Raw genomic sequence first — 20814 nt, forward strand, 5'->3', positions numbered from 1 at the left:
GACGGCCAAAACGGAAAATTTATGGTATGCCATTTAAGCTACCTTAAAAGGTACCTTAATTTTTTCTAGCGTGTAAGAGAACATTAAGCAGAAGTGAACAAAAATACTGTATCTTAATGAAGTGAATTAATCTGGTCTACTCCGCTAGCAACACAATCCTGGTTTTTCCACTTATTTACCCATTTGCATTCTAGCAGAATGTGCTTATTTGAACTGGCAGAGAAAAAATACATTGGGAAACAAGGTTTAAAGGAGGATAGAGACAAAATAATTTCTCGCTGCGAAGCGGAGCGTTAATTTTAAGCCCCTGGCCCCCCAGATTTGTCTGAAATGTTCCAGCAAGTTTAAGTGACGTTTACACTCAAACGGGTGCATGCTTTTTGGTACATGAATAGTACGTTTGATTAAACATAATACAATGGAAATTTGAAGCACTTCAGGCTTCTAGATGCGTACTACCCCAAAGTAAGGGTTAAAGCAAGAACTGTGCTTGCATTTGCTCACTCACAGGCTGCTGAATAAGCATTCAAACGTGACCTACGCGTCACGTTCACAGCAAACCTCTCGGTCCCGACAGCTATGAACGTTCTACTACAACGAAAGAACACAGCACGGGGAAAACTTGAAAGCCAAGCTTAAATTCAGCCCTCAAAGGCAAGACGTACAAGTCTTCTCTACGCCTTCAAACAACATAAAGTCCAACAAAACAAGACAACCCCCATGACGTATGGTGCCTGCGCTCAATACGTGGTTAGAAAGGGGGTTCATAATTAAAACAAGCAAAAATTTCAAAGTCCAACATCATCTTAAGCCACAGCGCATTTCTTCAGCACCTCGCCAGTACTTTTGCTTTTTATTTTTTTTGGCCACTGGAGTGTCCTGCATTGGTTACCCAGAACAAAAATATCGGTTACGTCGCTAGCGTCTTTTGAGCAACCAAAGAGCTCGAAGCTGGTCCTCAGCCAGAAGAAAGGAAAAGGTGGACAGCGAACCCCTTCAAAACCGCAAAATCGAAACAGCACGACCAAAGTTAACAGCCTTTTCCCCAAGGACAAGAGGAAGCCGGGCACATAAAGAAAAGCCCGGGTTCAGTTTCAGTTCCGACGTCAGACTTGTAAACGATTTGTGCTTTTCGCTAGGATAAACGAATTGCATCTCCTCCAACGTTTCAGAATTTCCTAGGAAATACAGGGCAGTTTGCTAGCTATACAAATGGCTAGCAAATTCCAGCTGGTACAGTTTATAATAAAAACCGGAGACAGAAGAAAGCCCGTGTTTGTGAATGCGGAGAAACGAGWGAATAGTCCGATGCTAGTCCACGTGATCCAAGAAGAAATCTATCGCAGGCCTCGTATTTTATATACCAGCTGCTGCTCTCAAGAGCCATCTGCTTCATTTTTCCGCACGGGATTTTTTTACGCAGCTGCAGCGTTTCAGAAAACCGCTCGCTGCGGCTGACGAGCCATCTTGCCAGCGCAGTTCGTAAAAACGCTATGTTGCATTAAAACTGGTATTTATTAAGAACATGAGTAAAATAATTTTGAACTTACTGTTGAACGCTTTCCAGGAGTTTAGGAATAAAAGGACCTACTTGTTGCGTCCTAATATTATAATCCAGTTTTAAATTTGTTTCTATCCTACAGAAAAATTACAAAATAAGATTATCAAACTTTCTATTGAGGTTTTTATCAGGCTAAGCTACTGCAGAAATTCTTCAGCAATAGTACTATCAAACGGTGTCTTAAAATGGGCTACAAACCAATAATTAGCCTCTCTACTGGCTTTCCCATCTCATTTAACATTGCCAAGAAATTTCCCACAGGATAATCTCCAATTTTTCAGAAGGACAGTTTAAAAATAAGTAATCTATTTCTCTCTCTTTACTTTCAGTGTCTATGACCTACTTACACCACTTAGTTATTTTAATTTTTAATTTTTTTTCTTTTCAAATGGGCATTTGAAATGGGCTTTGAAAACTGCATTTAAACAGTACGTAGGAAGCGGTGAAGGACCCTCCGAAGAGTTTAAAGCACAAACATTGGGCTGGTGATTCTTTGGCCTAAAAAGAAATCTATGCAAGCAAACAAACAAACATAACATGTCTTTCCAGATGACCTAAGAGTAAGTAGAATAAAAATCGTAATTAGAATTAACAGGGCCCACGAGAAAGACTTCCATTACATCATTCTCTCTGCAGGACATGCGTTTTATCCACAGAATTTTAGCCGGTGTTTTTAAGCGTTATATTCAGAAATGATGTATCTGTGCTTGGCAGTGACATATACATAAGGAAAAACCAACCCTACTCTTCGTCTTCCTCTATGTACAATAATTATTTCTCCTCCTTTCTAACAGCTCACGTGCGTCCCCTAACGCCTGCTGGTAACCATTCAAGAGTCCAACACGTGAAGGTGTTTAGGCATTTGCTTTTTGCATGTAGGAACTCAAGTGTCAGCTAGCACCAAGGCTGCTCATCAGGACCATCGTTCTGTACCAACGCACAACACTTGTGGGGGCACCAAGTCCTGAGAAAGCCCAGCAAACTCCTTCCCATCATTTACCAACTCTTAACTCCGGCTTCTGTAACACAAAGTCCAGATTTCGCTCGATGTATCGGTCTCAAAAGCTGATGTTTGGCAACCCCGCATGCGACCGATGATTAAGGCACAGCACATTTGTTTTCATCCTGCGCCTTCACATTCAGAATTAATAGTTCCTCCGCGTTCTCAAGTTCCYGTTGCGTTTTTGTCTGTACTTACAGCAGTAATCATAAGCAAGTCCACCTGTTCGGGACTCGAACCCTTCTGGGATATAATACTGGCAATAATTACCACAAACATTTTGCACATTCTGCTGCGATCTGTTTTGTAGTGTTAAACGCACTGCTGAAATGCTGTAGGACGCCATGGGACAGATAAATCATTCAATGAAAGTGTTTCAGTCACTTTACATAATTGTTTATATTTTTAATCATAAAACTGCCATAAAGAGAAGGTCCCTGCATCTTTTCTCAGCTAAATCAATCCTAAACTATCAACAGTAGGTTCCAGTAGGACACCAAGTTTTCCTCACTACAGGATCAGAATAATCAGCTTCAGACGTGACTTTGCCTTGAAAGAGTACGGTTCCAGCTACTAAAGTTTCATAAATTTTGTGCAAAAGTAATCCTCAAATATTTGTGCCTAATCTGCTTTGAACAAAGCCACATTAGCGCAAAAACCCAAAGTATGCTTCTAATGCCACCAATATTTTTGGAAGCTACCTTAATGATCATAACGATAGCTTTTAAAATATGCAGGGGACAGAGAAACACATATGTGGTTGCTCCCCACCCTTATTTAGTCACCCGATAATATGAGACTCGTTAGAGAAGATGAGTCCACATTAGGGGAAAATTAAAGCTTCAGCCTTTTCTRGGGGAGTTAAAAGCACAGATTCAGTGTTGGGATAACATTCATTTGCCATCTGCCCTCAGCTGCTCCTCCTCTTCATCTTCCAAGGTCACAGTCTCTATATTATGTAGGAGATGATCTTTGACATCGCTAACTCATTTTGGAACCTCCTGTGTTAATAATAAGGGCATTAGAGATYGGAAAAAAAATCAACTTTTGACAAGGCTTTGTTCGGGGCAGAATGGCTAAAAACTATCCCTTCTGTCAGAGCGGGCTGCTCTCCAGATGTCACCGCAACAGACACTGCTGCTGCTCCGGTCTTCCGTAAAGTAGGACTATACACGTGGGAGTCATATAGTGCTCAACCTCCTAAGCGCGCTTTGCTAAGGGCTAATTTTATACTCCTCCTCTCCCACACAAAAATTTGCTTTTCCACATCAAATGAGTACGAGGATCAATGCGATCCCACTTTGGTTTTGTCTGATGTGCGTTATATACAATGTAATTTAGTAAAGGGAGTAACAAGAACGTTTTGCTCAGTAGCACAGAGATAAACGCATGCATCGATACATGGAAATATAGGCCCTGCATATTTTAAATTTAGTCTTGAATTAATATTAATTCACATACCTCAGTGGAAAAAAAGCCCACAAGTGCTATTTTCAGAACTCCTGCAGACAGGGGGAAATACAAAATCAAAGCAGCCACTTTACTCCAGTCCGAGTTTGAGTATTTAGGAAGTATTTAGGAATATGAGGATGTTTTATGTTCCTGCCATGGAGGACTGTTAACAGAAAGCAGACCCGTTTCACGCAGAACGGCCAAGGAGATGCAGGAACAGCCCCGCCACCGTACAAGCTGCGAGATCTGCTGCAACGAGAAGGGCAGTGGAGTTTGGGGATCGTAAATCAACCTTTATGGCTGGAAATGAGCACTTTACTAGGAACTGTGAATTGTGGCAATTTTAAGAAACAGATCCCTATAAAAGGGTAGTTCACTCGTAATTACTCTCACGAGCCGTACGGAGCAGACAGGTGATGCTCGGTTTGATTTATCTTCTCACTTTGGAAGCAGCTGCAATTCTTACATTTATTCCCCTTCCCTGTAGGGCACGCTTGGTGTGGCAACCCTTAACCCCTCCCGCAGGGTTTTTTTGGTGTTTGTTTTAAACAGGCTGCCACTATTAGGCACAACGTGAGCTTTCCTCCCTCTGTCCCCGATCTTCTTCACAGCCTTTATTGGCAAAGTCATTCGCTTTAGCTCTCCTATTTTTATTACCACGTAAGAGGTGCTGTTATTTAATTAGGTTAAAGAGCCTAATTCCCAGCCTGAATTTCAAATTATGTCTCATGCACCAAAGCTTTATAAAGCTTTAATCATTAAGTTATTACAGTAATTGCACCTTGACTTAATATTTCTTACATGTCAGGGAGAGCATTAAAAAAAATGATATTTAATTTGCATGATACATTTCTCTACCACCATATAAGTGAGAATTTTCATTTCAAGAACTACATTTAAAGYGTTGAAATTATCTTCACAGACACTGCGGAAACTGAACAAAAAGGTGCTGTTTGTCCACGAGAAACTTTGCCTCATCTTTCCTTGGAGGGCTGCATTTTTTCTTTTTTAATATAAAGCTAGTCACACATTTTTTCAAACCTGTTTTTTTTTTTTAAAACAGCACTAGTACATAGTTTTAAGAACCTAACCAGAACATCAAAAAGCGCACGTTTATTCAGAGGTCTCAACTAGTGATATACCATATTTTAAGAAAACGCTGTGTGGCTCAGCTCAGGTTCTCCTGCTCCACCTTTGAGATCATCCTCTCTCCACCTGCAATTCTTTCTCTTGCGCTTTACTTCAGCCCATTAAAAAAGCAAAGCTGAGACACAGGCCAGGCCTAGGGGCTCCTTCATTACACCTGGGTTCACCTCCGGAGCAGCTCCACGCTGCAAGCTAGCAGAATTTTTCTCCGGGCTGCATCTGCGTTGATCAAAACAACTTTTCCCCTGTTCTTCRTGGACCTAAAAATCTCCAAAGTTTCTTTTGAAAGTCTTCTAGGAGAGGCAGGAGGGCAGCGACAACRGCCCAGCTGATGCCTGCGAGCTGCTTCCCCCGCTGCACCCGTGCAGATGCTCCTTCCCCTTTCAGCAGGGGATAAACCAGCTCCAATTACTGGGCGCTAACACGGTATTCAGGCAGAAGCGTGGGCAGGCTCTCGTCCCCGAATCAAAGGGAGGCAATTCAAGCAGCTTACGTCGGATTCTAATTATATGAATGTTTTAAACGATGTGTGTTCTATCTCCAGGCAAGACGGGGCTTTTGTCCCGCGCGCGGCTATTAAGGAAAGAGACGGAGACGCCTGTACCCTGTATCCCCCCCCCACTTCATTTTCACTGGGACCTAGGGAAAGGACGACCCAACAGATTCTGCCAACGCTTTCTCAAAGCAATTTGAAAGGCTCCCCGAAAGTCTAAAAAAATATGAAGCATAGTTGTCATTCCTTGAAAAATTTCAAATTTTCAGTTCTCCTCTCAAACCTTTATCCTTCTGTTTAAAAATGTTCTTGAACATTTGTACGAATTCATACAAAAGAAAAATACCTTTATTCTTTCCAAAATTACAAGACAGCCAACAGAATGAAAGATAATAGATGTTGTTGATAAAAATCGCTTACAATATTTTTCTTCACCTATCTTGAGTACTTTGTGTTTAAGGGCTCAGAGGGTCATTTTGTTTAGAGTTCAGTTTATGTCAGATTTGGGTACAGCAGAACAGGACAGTAACTGAGGAGTTGGCTATAAAGTATATGCCGCAAGCATCTGCAAACTGCCTGGATTACCTTACACCTGACATTTCCCACCTCTTGAATATTTAATCTCATGATCCAAACAACACTTGGTAGCATCCAGTTGGCCTAACTTTCTAAAATTTTAGGCACTTGTGCCCAGGGGGATAATAGAGTCAATACGATATAACCACCTAGTGCTCCACTTGGCGGAGAGAGAGACACGGAGACATCTGAAGACCCATCACCTGCTACCTTTGACACCTTCCACACCCAGCAAACCAAAGACAAAATTCTAGAAAAATTCTAGCGTGTTAGTTTTTTAATCAGCGCTCTCAGTTGGGAAGYGAAGACCCAATTTCAGTGAACACACGGCTCCTCCCAGCCAGAGGAAGGACCGGAGCGCCAGGCTTGCCTCCGCCGCAAGCCTCCACGCCAAGCGCCCCCAACACCAAAGTACGCCGTCGGTATTAGCGTGAACAATTCTGACCTTTCCAACAAATTCTGGGGGCTTTCCCCTCRCTGCTAAATTTTAATCCTTTGCTGTACAGATTTCGAAACTGGGGCACCCTTGTGAAAAGCCTCATTAAACGCGCTGCTTTTGTGCTTCCCATTAGAACCGATTACGCCCACTGCAGATGGCAGAACGACTGCCCCCGATGGCACAGGGCTCCGCTTGGAGCGCCTTGATTTATTCAAGACTCTTGGAAATAAAGAATATGTAACACAAAGAAGGGTCACAGCGTTCTTAATATAGTCAAAAATCAAGGAAAAAAAAGAAAGATATTTCAGCTATTAAGTCCAAAGTGAGACTTAAATGCTTGCATACATTTATACCAAGGCAGGCACTCATTGAAGTGAATGGGAGTAGTCATGCATGCGAAGCTACAAATGTGTGCCAGTTTTCATTTTAACAGGCTCATAATTGTGGTTTGGGTTAACTATATGAATAAACTGTGTCTGTTGACAGMGATTAAGGTAACACTGTGTTATCTTTACAAATGCTCTTTGTTATCTTTACAAATGTTCTGCGCTTTTGTGAGGAATCGCTCGTGGATTCCRTCTTCCTCCAACTTCACAGCTTGTTTTTCAACAATATTGCTGCTCTACAGCAACTTAAAAAAAATAATTACTTGGTTTCTAAAATCCACAGACATTTCACAGGTTTCTCCTTCACAGAAGTCACCATATTTGTTTTTTCTCCAGGGCCTTTTACATTTGATACTGTGTTTTTTTAATAAGACAGACAACTTGCTTTTAGATGTTATCAGGATAGTAACAGGTCCTCAGCCACATCTTGAAAAGAAAGATTTAGTCATGGGCAGCATCTGGTCCTCAAAATCTTTATTCTCAATTGTAACACATAAGGCAACAGCATATTTGACTTTTACATCCACAAAAGCCAATTTGATTTCAGAAGTGTTACTTTTTTTGTTAACGCTGTAACTGGGTCCTATGTTCATCATCTCTAATGCAGTTGTTTCTGGGCAGAAAGTTCGAGTTATCTATATATGCACATATGATTTATAAGCATTTCAGTGTTCCTGCCTCCATACAACACGCTGTGTTTGATGACACAAATCCGAGCGTGGCTGAGCGGCGGCTAGCAAAAAGAGAATGTTAAAATGTCGCGGGAACGACAACAAGAGATGAACAGAACATGAAGATCTGTCTTTCCTTGTCTTCCCGTTTTCCCTTTTGCTTTAGGTCTGTTGAATGCTGCAGCACCATTGCTCTAACTCTTCCCCTTCCGTCTTTGCAGAAGTCAGTGAAGTTGCCTTAAGGGTTAACCAGATAAGACAAACGTAATTGCCCTGATTTACCCAAGAGGCCAAGTGAGACTGTGGAGCAGAACAGTCAGGGACAGAGAGCGACGGCTCTGAAAAGTTGTGCACTGATTTCCATGACAACGAAGACCCAAATACCTTGCAGGACCCCTGAATGAAGAAGAGTGACTTTGGAAAGAGAGTTGGCTTTAGAAATACCTTGTGATAAGGGTGAGGAGGAGAAAAGGGAAGAGAAAAAAGCCTGTATGGGGTGCGGAGCAAGGAGAGAACAACATCTGAGTTTCACTTTGTAATAGACAGACCTGGGATTCAGGACATTATCAGATAAATGCAGATGTCTTCGTGTGCACATCAGCACCTGCACACCTTCTAAACYGTCTTGCTATTCCCAGCCATTTGTAGCTGTTTCTAACGTTTTTCCCAAATTCAGTAAATGCACGTTTCTCAGAAAATGCTAAGTATATTCCTCTGGTACTTTAAATTCCCTGCTTGAAAGAAATAGCAATTTGAGACATAAATGAGAAGATGTTACTGGTCTGTAGTGCCACTCTGTCATTTCTGCARTCAAAACAATGCAGATCTTCACATATGAAAGAAAAAATAAGGACATCAGAAGGGGTTAAAAAGAAATCACTCCTTCCCTTCCTGGGTTTGAATCGGGGGATAAAAAAAGAACACAGCTCTGTGTTCTTACCAGGCTTCAAAGCTGTGATAGTCAGGGGAATTTTGTTACGCTATAATAATACCCTCCCGGTAAGAGAAGGGGGGCAACCTGGAAGAGTTCTCCTGAACTTTTCTCAGATGTTGAGCAGGTAAATGACTGAATTCAGGAAATTTCTTATTTTGGAGCCGATCACAAGATCTCATACGTTGAGGATATGTTTGAACCCRGCAGAGACGCAACAAAAGGATAGTCCATGAGAACAGTTATCGCTTGTAGAAACTCTGGGGTTTGTGTAACGCTATCAGAGCTTCACAAGGTTGYTCCTTTGACCCAGCAAAATGCATCGGCTAAAAAAAGAAATCCCATTTCAAAACGTAACTCCAGCTTCACGGTGTAGTTCTTGAGCTCGGCCAGTGCAGCTGACTTAACGAGTCCAAGGCCTCTCTCCCTGCTTCCCATTCCAACCCCATTTTGTCTCAGTTATGATAATATTCCATAAAACGACTCCTTGAAGTGATCTAGATTAAAAATAATCCTCCATATAGTATGATATAGTATTGTTTAAAAGTATAATGTAGAAACATCATGTAACATGTGGTTCACAAACTCACCACCATCAGTAACGCAAATTGTTGGTAAAGCACTGACAATATTTCAGTCTTGAACAAAGACATCGCACCAGCCAGACATTGGAAAAGACTCGCCTAACACGTAGCAAATAAGTAATTTTAAGTCGGAGTTTTCAGAGATGCATGGATTCTTAAAATTAGCAGCCACTTTACAAATTCAAGTCCAAACTCCTACCAAAGTCATTCTAACAGAAGTTTGAACTTGCCAGTCTAAAGACAGCTTGAAAGTATTTATTTTAGAGTACAAAATGAGGACAYAGGTGCTTAATTTTTAGGAATTTTTACCATTACACAGTTTTGCTAATTGGTAGGAGAGTTAGACTCTAAAGGGATACTGATATCAAGAAAATAACCTAATAATGCAGTCAGAAAAAACATCACATGGTTGTAAAAAAACAAAAAACCCCCCAAAACTGCCCGCTTATTTACACTTGCAAAAATAAAGAAATTCAAGAACTTAATAAAATGGGGAAAAACTATCAAAACTCCTCTGAAGAGCAGTAAATTTCATCTGAGTTAAAACGACTACTGCAAAATTGTCTTGTCCTGGGAAAACAATCCTCATCACTTCTCAGGGAGAAAGATGTGATGGTCTGTTCCCCATTTTACCTATGCAACCTTAAATTTTAACAATTTGTTTCTGCAGCAGTATTTTTTCTGCATAAACAAAGCAAGAACTTTCCAAATTGATGCCAGCAAAATAAAGAGTAGCAGAACTGACTATACCTGTTGATAGAAAAAATTTAGAGTTGGCTTGTCCTCAGTGAACTGGTTTAGAAATCCTTTTGGTAAATATCGGATTCTCAGTTCGTATCTGAAAAGCAAGAAAAAGAGAATTAAACTGACAATGCATGAATRACAATCAAGACTTCATCACAAATTAAAGACAGTTTTCAAGTGTTCTTGAAAATAATAAAATCAAAACAAACTTAGAAAACTATGGGAAAATTCTGTTTTGACAATTCAGAAATCTAAAGAAGAAAGCTGAAGGGCACGCAGAACATGATATTTCATGAAGATGGTTAGAAGGGACCTTCTTTGTAMAGAAGCACATGTAAGAAGGTGCCCTGGGACCTTCTCAGAACTTCAGTGAGGRCTGAGGCATCAAGACTCAAAGCGGGTAAGCTATCAGGTCCRGATCCAAGGCAAGGGAGGCCCCAARTAGGTGATGACAGCAGCTGAGCTGACATAACCACTGGCGTGACCTCATGGCAAGAGCGATCTTTGGTTTCTCAAGCAAGAATACTTAATACGCAGCTGCCAGCAATGAGCACATACACCCTACCGTTCCAAGCCACATCCTACCGACARACCAAGGGCTCACTCGCAAAGAAAACGACCCGGCTTCTTCTCTGATCAAGCACCCCTSATTTATTCCACAGGTTTTGAAGAGATTTATCTGTAAAAGGTTYTCCTACTTCCTAGTAAGGCATTAAGATGCATGCAAAAGCTGAATGAACTAGTTTTCAGAGCGACAGTCATATTCTACAGGATAACGGCACATAATGGAGTGAGACAGATTCAGAAGTCCCCTTAATTCATGACCAATCCCAAATTTATACGCCTTCCCAAAGCTTAAGCTTCTATTTCCAAATTCTAAATTTAGGATTATTGTTTGCCCTGCAGTAACAGCTAGTGACGTTTGACACATATTGCATGCTTCCTCCTCCAAGTCATTTCTGCAGTGAAGTCCTGACACTTTACTTTGGGTGAGTCAATCCAGCATATCCCAAGTATAAGATTCTCTACACTCCATCCCCAAAATAAGTATATCTAACCATTTACTCATGATACTAAGAGTGAACTCTGCAACATTTCAATCTCTGGGCTTCATCACAAAGAGAATTTTTTTAAGCAGCTGATTTGGCTGCCTGTCATCAAGGTTTATTTGGGGATTTGGTWAAAAGTTCCTAGAAGTTGCTTTTGCTTAGGATTCCACGCAACAACATACTGCAAGCAGAAGCTGCAGGATTCTTTGCTTTGAAATCATTGAAAATATATTGCCTGGTTATGAATCTTCAAAATATGGAAAACTATGTAAAACTGTAGCACACAGCAAACAGACTAGGAATATTCATAATACAAAGTTTTTTCATAATAATGAAAAGCCTCTTTTCATAAAGAAAAACGCACGCTCAGTCTTCTTACACACAGAAAACAACCCTCTTAAAAGAGTTTTCAGACTATAGGATATAAAAAGATGGGTGAATGACACAGCCAGGTAGAAACCGAAATACAGAAAGAGTCAAAGTCGCAGCTGAAAAACTCTCGTGAAAAGGACTCTAATTTAGAAAGCACACAGAAGCACCTTTTATTGTTGGTTAGTATTTACATTTCATGATACATAGTGGCTATCTTCAGTTATTTACTGAAATTTTAGATATGAGCCAAAATGCACCTACAGGTGGTCAAGTGCTAAGGAGGGAAAACAGTGTCACCACACTACCAAGCAGCTGAAGAACAGAGGTCCCCAATCCCTGCTTCTGCCCCTGCAATTTATCTCTGAATTATACTGTAGAGATTAATACAGAATGAAGCAAGTTTTCTGCATTAAAAAAAAGACTTCCTTCTTTTTTTTTGCTCTGAAACATTTTTAATTGCCTTTTTACATTTTAAGATTAAGACCAAAAGAACGTCCTCTGAAAACTGTCCTTTCCAATTTCTCGTCACTCCTTAGGTGTATTATTTCTCCCTCTATTCCCTGTTACTCCTTTCTCTGTTTCTATCTTCAGTTCTCTTCCTTGGCAGCAGGCCTCTAGATCGCTTTCCAAATACATGGCCATGAAAAAGCAAGCAGGAAAGAAGTATTCAAAAGCGAAGAGCCAACCTCTAAGCAAAGAAAAGCTGACTGACCTGGCACTTAAATGTGACTAAAGGTAGCAGACTATCCATGTTGTAGTACCTCCAGGTTAATTAACCCAAGCGTTCCTACACTAAGGAGGTGTCTTCTATCACAAATGCCTAAGCAAAGGGTCCTTCTAAATCCTGGAAGGGAAATGTTATGATTCAAAGCATGTGTTTTGGACATCTTATTCAATGCCAGATTCTGAAACGGGGTTGAATTTTCATGCTACACAAACAAACAAAACTAATAAAGACAAAGTAGCACTTATACCATCAAAGAGTAACTTTTGGGTTCAATTCCCACTTAAAGAAACCATCTAAAAACAGAGCTGATTTCTCTCTCCAAACAGTAACTCAGTTTTGAGGCATTACACCCKAGAAGTTGAAGGGGCTACATGAAATCATGTAATCTATTTTATACTGTCTAAACTTATAAAGCCATTGAACATCTTACAAACACTATGAAATTAATGTAACAATATATAAGAAGAATCCTTTATCTGTTCTTCCAACATATTAAGAACAAATGTTTACTAAATACTGTTAGTCATTCTGAAACATCTCTTTTTCAGTCATCCTGCTGGCCAAAAAACAGAGATTATTCAGGCCTGAAGAAATGCTTACAGAACTCATCTCAGACCTCCAACAGTGTACATCTGGATTCAGTCACCCCCATCTAGAGTGGATTATAGCACACCTCTCTTCTCTGGGATGAGAAAATACAGGAAAAGCAGGGATTTTGCATGGCTCCTCAGTGAAGCAATGACAAGTACTTCTTTTTGTATCAAGATCTCATGAGAAAAATCAGGAAGGTAAAAAGCTTGGCTGGGACAGTCACTGAAAGTGACCTTCATTATCTGCTTATAAACTAATCTCTGACTACATCTAGGGGAATGAATAAGAAGCTGATTTCCAAATGCCAGGTCAAGAATGGGCTTGTTTTTCAGGATCATCGAAATCTACTGTCTTTGAAACGCAGCCACCTGAACATGACAACAAATCCTTTCTCACAAAACACATCTGCTTTCTGAGTGTGGATCCCAGTTGATGATCCCTTCCTACTACCAAAAGGACTTGCTGCAGAGTACTGGGGTATAGATGCCTTCCATGCATGTATTGATGTTGAAGGCTGGAAAAATTTCATCCATCCATCTGCTGAACAGTCCATGCCTTCTGAGGATAACTTCTTCCTGGAATCTTCYGAGACCTGACCGTCACTGCTACTGAGGTATAAAACCTCCTTCTTCCTTCTGACACACACTACGGACCCGTGGAAAGGTGGGCTTCAGAGCTAACAAGTTGCATGGGGAAACAACCTGCCCATAGCACACACTACTGAGCACTTCTTGGAGGTTCCCCTTGAGCAATAAGTACCACTTGGGCAGCTGGTGCAGTTGAAAAAGAAAGGATGAGGCAAGTCTTAACATCTTGTGGCCCTGAAAGAAGCCATCCCACCAGCCCTAACCATGCCCCAGCAGGTTCCGATTCAGTTCACAACCCCAGCAGAAAAGTAACCTGAAAAGAGAGGAGGAGAACGACAGGGGGAACGAAGGAGGGAGAAATAGCCTTGTGAGTTTAACAAACTGAATCAGCTCACTGCAGGATTAGACAACCATTAGGACTTGTACAAGGAAAGGGAAAAGTCTGTGCAACTGCAACCAAGAGAGAGAAGAAGAAAGGCAGAGCAGGGAAAAGGGGCAGCAAGCTGTCAGATGAACTCAGCTGCTTCGTTAAATCAGACCTTTGGTGTTCTGGCCTTCGTATCAGCRCAGAGGCTCTTCTATTGCAGCTACCAAAACCTACAGTACAGGACCGCTAAGTACTAGGCTCCCTTCTGGCCTTCTTTTACCGGATGGAGCCAATGCATGATGTCTGCTCACAAGCTCCTGCTTTACCTAGGCTCTCAACTGCAGAACCAGAAGATCTCTATAATCTGAGACCTGCAGAGTTTGTTCCAAGAGATATGATTTGTTACTTGAATCTCTCGATTTTCCCTTGTGGGACAAGACCGACCAGCAAATGGAACCCTTCTTTGGGACATACCATTTCTCGGGACAGAAAGGATAGCTGCTATGATTGCCATTTAAGACAAAGTACTATCAAAAACTGGCCAAGGTTAAACACTAGAAGCTCAGAGTTCCACATCCTGGGAATCCATATTTCACTGTACACAGATAAAAACGAAGGTTAAGAGGAAGGCTCCTTCATCCTTCACCATACCCGCCCTTGGAAACATCCAATCATTAAAATAATAATACTAAAGTAAAGAGACATTTCTTCATTAAAAAGTGGGCTTTACACCTGCCCAGTTCTGCCTTGCTGCCACAAACACTAAGAAAATCTGAAACAAATAAACTGAAGGCACTCCAGTCTTTATTACCTTTCCATAAAAAAGCCAGGGGTCTTTCTGTTTGTTCAKTTTTCCACCTATCATCTGGCATCTTCTTGCACACGCAGCTACACAGGCAATCACACAACCAAATGCTCAAAGAAGAATTAACAATTCATGCTACTGTAAGATAACACCAGCAGCATTACTGCAATTCAGTAATTCAGTAACAAAAACCCTCTCAGACTGCATTTGGAAGACAGTTATTCTAAACCAATTGCATGAAACTGCTCAAGTTATACAATGCTTCTGTAGTCCTAGATCTCGCACACCTCCAAGAGAAAAGACAGTATTACCCAATGTGACGTATAATACAGCAGACCCCAGAATACTTATTTCCTGAACCATTATAAACAAATAAGCACGCAATTCCAGTAATTATAACTCTGATGATTTCTGACACCATCAGTTTGGATACATTCAGAGTTTTCTGACAAAGGAGGGAATTATCGTCATTTCCAGAGAATAAAATAAAAAGAGGATATGTTGCTTGATACAGTTAACGAGCATGAATGTCCCTAAAGTGAAGGTACAGTGAAGATGCAGGCACAGTTAATACTAGGCTTTTATCTGCCTTTTAGCACCAATCTTTCTAACTTTTTTTATAGGAAAAAAATTGAAGTATTAGGTGTTCACTGCATGTTCTTTTTAAGCAACAAGACAGTCCAACCTTTGCTATCTTATGCAAAATGCAAACCTTTGACCTTATTCTCCTTTACGGAAAAAGTAGTATATCAAAGCAAACATGAGGGGGGGATAAGAAAGACTTGCAGTAAGCAGTGATTTCCTTCCTGCTCTTCTGCCACGTAACTGAGGTTTGCCCCTGGCAGCTTGGTGAAGCTGGACTGCGTGTGCTCCTGCAGCTGGACTGCTTGCCATAGGAAGAGGGAAGAGATACTTAAAATGACAAAATTCTGGGCGACCTTCCTCACCTCAAGTCCACTATTATTTACTCTTCCTAGGCTTTAACTACGGCTGGGTCATCTGGGGCAAACAGAGTCATATCCCGATCGCTGCCCTTCACTGGCCCGTTCCCGCTGCAGCGTTATAAATAGTACAACAGCCCCAAACAAAAGCTTCGTATACGGGGGACAGATTTTATTCCAGCAACTTTTGCCTACATCCTACTAACAACCACCGTAACTTCCAATGTCTGGATTAGTCCAGAAGAATGTCTGAGAATCTGCTTCTGTAGATACTGAATATACAACCATTTTAATTTAGATAATTAAAAAAATTCCACAAGAGGCAGTTAGTGGATTATTAATATTATAGAAAGCTCTTAATTCGAGTACTCTTCCAAGATTTCTCTCTCCCTTTACTAATCTAAATATTTTTACAAGTACTGTCATACGATCTTAAACGCTCTGCTTTATGGTATTACAAATATGACAGCAACATTTTGATTATGCACAGCAAATCTCCATGGGTTTAAAAGGTATGTCAGGCTGCATGTATTCGATAAAATATAAAATGACACGCTGGGAAGGTATTGAATAATTTATATCTTATCATAGCTCTTTCATGAGTATTTTATACAAACCCTCTCCACAAACTTCAAAACAATCACCTAACTTTGCTTTTAAAACCGATTAACTTTGTTCTGCAACGTGTAGAATGCGAGTTGCATTGCATAATATAAATGCAATTGGCACTTGCGTACTGTGTAACAAATTTCCATAGCATAAATTATTCACATTTTATATACAACACTAGTATCACGGGATGCATTTAGCAATACCCTACTTCTAAATCTGTAATTTCAAAGTGCTATCTAGGAAAAATTTCGAGAGGTATGGGGGGAAAATACATCCCACAAACATACTAGAATCCATAAAATGCAAGATGCGTAGAAAAGAACGTGCTACATTTCTGACACCTAGGTTTTAAACATTCCTCATTTTTTTGATAGATTAAAGACAGGCCACTAAAGTGAATTTATAAACTGAAAATTGCAAACCGTGACATCTGCTAGTACATTATGCTAATTCAATTTGCAAGAAATTAAGCATAGACTATTCACAGTAATTCTGCAGAGGATTGTACTTGTAGGCTTCAGCAACTGTATTTTTAGCAGCTTTTGCACAAATTGTGGTTACGAATAGAAAGAAGAGAAAAAAAAACCACACACAAAACCCCTGCCGTGAACTAGTAAGCTTAGTAATCTACTTTTCAACGTCCTCTTATGACTTTACTGCTATACCTGGCTCTGTGGTGCTGCACTTTAAAACTCTGAGCTCCCCTCTTCCCTAGTAGCCTACTGTGTCCTTTTGCAGATAACATTAGTTTCCTCTTGTCCTTCTGCCAGGGAAGCGGACAGTCTTTCGCCTCTTCCTCTCCAGCCTACGTCCTCTCCTGAGCGTGCATCAACTTGCTCTTTGCCTTTTCCATTTACCCTGCTAAAAAGCTAAAGAAAACCCAACCTTCAACACAGCACAGGTCACGCCGCTTCTTCTAACCAACTAACGGATATCGAGAAAGCATCTTAGCAAAGGGACTTAGGCTTTGGGGGGGGGAGATATCTGCAGTTATCTTTCTGCTGCTCATTACTCCAAGGATAACTGAAGGTCCCAGTTAGGATAGGGAGAAGGAGAAGAAAAAAAAAAAGAGAGGGAGGGAGGGGGCAGATTTCACTTCTCCCTTGGGGCCTCAATTTATTGGCCCCTAACAAGTTTTACAATTGCAGAGGACCACGCTGATCTATTCTTTGCAAATTATATTTGTCCTACTTAATCTACATATAAATGCAGCCGCTACTCAACCATATTTTCTTATTTTCATTTAAGGAACAAGCTTTGTCCATTTAAATTTGTAGAGGCGTGCTTATACCATAGATAGGAACAAGATTTGGAGTAAGACTCTTGCATTAAAATTTTTAAAGATGACAAAACGTGAGATGGTGTTCACCAAGTTTTGCAGGTTTTTAGGACAATTCTGACAAACAGCTCAGAGCTTTCTGCTCCTATATTAGGCCTCCTCTAAATCCCAGGCTAGACTCACGTGTTCTCCTCAGTTTGCAGGAACCCCTTTCCAACCATAAAAAGCAAACCTCCCCACTTCTTCTTCCCCTGTGCCACCCCCCCTCTATTCCACCACAAGAGGATTTTCTTCAATAAAGCAAATTATAGAGTCAATTTTTCCGACATGGCAAAAAGACTTATACGACTTCATTTTGACACTGAACAGATTTACACTCTTACTTCCATTCTTCTGGAGGGTGGGCTAGTTCAAATTTCTCTCTCACATTGGACACCCCCATGTCCAGGTGTAGCCAGTGAACCTCCTCAGATTGCAGGTGGCTGAGCCGTAACCCATAGCAGGCCACATTTTTCACTTTGTGACTGTCCACAATCTTCTGAATTATGCCCTAAAACAGAGAAACATACACTCCTTATAAGCCGTAAAATGCAACAGATATTTCAAAGAAATTCTACAGCAAGGCTTTAAAATGTAACCGTGTCATGCCCTATGCACAATGCGAAGCAATAAATCAGGTATCACCTTTAAGAACGCTAAACATGTTAAACTGAAAGCTTTGGTTTCAGACAACTGTTTACCATTTCTGAAGCTTTGCTGGCGTACGTTCACAAAAGATCATGTAAATATGTTTCCCTGCATCTTATCAGAATTAAGCCACTATTCCCTCTGTGTAAAACAGAATAACATAAAAGCCAAAATACGAAGAGCAGATTTGTGGATGAAAGGGACATGCATTTGTTAAATAAATAATAATAATAAAAAAACACCTGCCACCAGCCTTCAAAATCACTCTCGATCTACAGCCGGAAAATTTTTTAAGACTTTCATCTTAGTGAGGGCCCGAGCAGCCAGGATTTAGCGGAGGTCGCCTCCCAGCTCTTTGATTTGTCCCCACTCCGTCCACACCGCATTTGCTCCTGAGGTGCAGCACAGATCCCTCCCAGAAAGCCAAGCCATCGTTTGGGAAGGTTCTCAAACAAAACCAACGTGCTGCTGCTTTGCTTGCCGGTACACGTCAGAGTTTGAGGATTTCTTGCCAGCGAGAGGAACCTTCCAAAAAACATCACCTATCAGGTTGCTGTTTGCCTTCCCAAATGCAAGGTTTAACACGGTGGGACCTAAAATTCGCGCGTGTCAGTAGATCGCGGATTAGCAACCTTTTAAGTGCAAGGTGCCGGACTGCCCTCCTCTTACCCAGATTAGAAAACCAGCAGGGGCTCAGCCCTGCTGCCTCGCAACTCCGTAAAGGTACCAGTTGGTCTTTGCGAGGCAGCAGCTCCAGAGCCCAGCAGGGGCACAGGCTATCGCCGCTCCCATGTGGGCTTCTGGGCAACCACGGTCCATGGCTCCTGGCCCTGCAACCATCCTACTGAAAATGCTCTCCAGGGTTTATAGGGAAGCTGCTGGTTCTTGGTCAGAATTTCAGAGAGCGTCGACAGATAGCCAGAAATAAGTTCTTCGGAACCTGGCGGTGGCCTACTGGAGTCAGCCAAGCAAAAGTTTGTAAGGCATGATGCCGTTTTCCAAAACTTAGTATTTTATATCCCAAATAAATTGTTTAAGACTCTGGTTCTGCAAATTAAGCGAGCAAAAAGCTAACTACAAAGAAAGGACTAGGGAAGCGCTAAACAAGCTGCAGAGAGGGGGAAGACAACACACATAGGAGGCAGGACCATGCTTTGGAAGCAGAGAGCTGCTGGACCAACTCATGTCTCTTATCAAACCGCAACCTTCAAATGATCTTCCGACAGCAACATGGTGCATAGTGAGATGTAAGAAAACCCTTTAAAGCCTACAAAAAGGAAGCACAAGCCTGTTTAGTAAGTTCAGAGAAAGAGTCTAAGTTAGCGTTTCCATCAAACCCAGCACGCTGTCTCCAAGAACAGCAGTATGACCACCTGCAGCAGTGTCTTCCATACCAGTGACGGTAGTACCACAACACCCTCATCTTCCACAGACAGGAGAGGGCTTCCTTCGATAATCCTCACCAATTATGAGTCCTCCGCTTGGAGGAAGACGCACACAAGCAGCAAAGCCTGTGAGATACTTGCTGAGGACCGCATCATGTGGGAAGGAAACTTCAAAACACCCTGGTAAATCCTTCAGTCAGAACAAGATTTTCAGATGGCCACTGCCTTCCAGGAGCACTAGCGGCACTTGAGACCGGGCGACCAGAAGGAGCCCAGGCTGCTGGGACAAATGCCTGATGCCAATGAAAACAACCTCCCCACCAGTATGCTGGTAAAACAAATGAAGGAAAAACCACAGTGGCCACAGACTGGTACTTGGGGAAGAGGGAAACCAGGACAAGCAGATACTTCAGCCAGGCGCTCTGCCAGCCTCTGGCTATTCTTATCCGAGTGGATCGCCTGAGCCAAGCGTTGTTTCTGTCTATTCGTCAACCTTCAACTCAACTCTTCCGATTGCTTGTCCAGTCTCCTCTTAAAGCAGTTAACTTTTTGCATCCTTCAGCAACGAGCTCCACAGGTCTGCTATCTGGCCAGCAAATTGGTTTGAGTCTGGCTTGAAGGAACCGACTAAAGGATGCAAAGCTTGATCAGGTTTGTTTCTTGCCAGTATTTATGGGTCTTTGCAGAAGCTCGCAAACGCTCCGAAGGCAGAACAGTCGCCTGCATCCAGGGTTACAAGTAACAACAGCTCGGGACTCTGAGAAGCGACAAGCAGAGAAACATTTAACCTCTTCCTCACCCAAAAGACAATCTCTGCTTGGTTAAGCAAAGCCTAACATTTTGGCAGGCGTGCTTTCCTCTACATGGAGCACTGCCAAGTTCTCCATATGTGCACGAACAGAAGACAGATTCATTCATTTTCTTCACTTTCTGCACTTTGTGTAAACAAAGTAGATAGCATGCAGGGTTTTGTTCCAAAATCTGCCCCCTTCCTTGTCCCCAATGCTGTCGGCCGATAATGCAAATGGGGGTATGTGTTCTTAAAATGGCAGTTACGCCTGCTGCTATAAGACAAGAGATGAGTTTGGAAAGAAGAAATCAAGGCAAAACTGGACATTTTCTAAGACCATGGACAACTGAGAATACTGATGCATAAGGTAGTCGAAAAACCATTAGTTTATGTTCAAAAAAAGAATCATGTGGGACATTTAAGAACCTCTCTAATTTTCAGGTTGGGATTTCAAATAGGCTGGAAGAAGTCAGGTATCTCAATTCCTACCAAAAGTGAGATTTTCATGCCTCTATCCCTTTTACATCATCAATCCATCCTAAACTTATCACAAGAGCTATTAAAAAAAACAAGCACACACTTTTTTTTTTTTTTTTTTAATAAGGGTGCAATATTCCTTCTGGTCAGGTGATCAGTACC

General features: G+C 41.5%; 1 protein-coding gene across 25 annotated transcripts in view; it reads right to left on the reverse strand.

Moving 5' to 3' along the window:
• The window catches only part of PTK2 (protein tyrosine kinase 2), a 198973-nt gene that overhangs the window by 77897 nt on the left and 100262 nt on the right, over positions 1-20814 (reverse strand). For 23 of the 25 annotated variants that reach the window (XR_003252297.1, XR_003252298.1, XM_026058523.1 and 20 more), the window contains 2 exons: positions 17697-17863; positions 9990-10077 (listed from right to left, as the gene is read on the reverse strand). Coding sequence is in view for 23 of the 25 variants with exons in the window: in XM_026058523.1 (XP_025914308.1) it covers positions 9990-10077; positions 17697-17863 (255 nt within the window). In the remaining 2 variants the exon portion in view is untranslated. Of the gene's footprint in view, positions 1-9989; positions 10078-16699; positions 16920-17696; positions 17864-20814 lie in introns of those variants that run through there. The other 2 variants (XM_026058541.1, XM_026058543.1) reach the window with 2 other exon arrangements.

Source organism: Apteryx rowi, unplaced genomic scaffold (genome assembly GCF_003343035.1).
Source record: "Apteryx rowi isolate R43461 unplaced genomic scaffold, aptRow1 scaffold_148, whole genome shotgun sequence".
In the NCBI taxonomy this organism is placed as follows: Eukaryota; Metazoa; Chordata; class Aves; order Apterygiformes; family Apterygidae; genus Apteryx; species Apteryx rowi.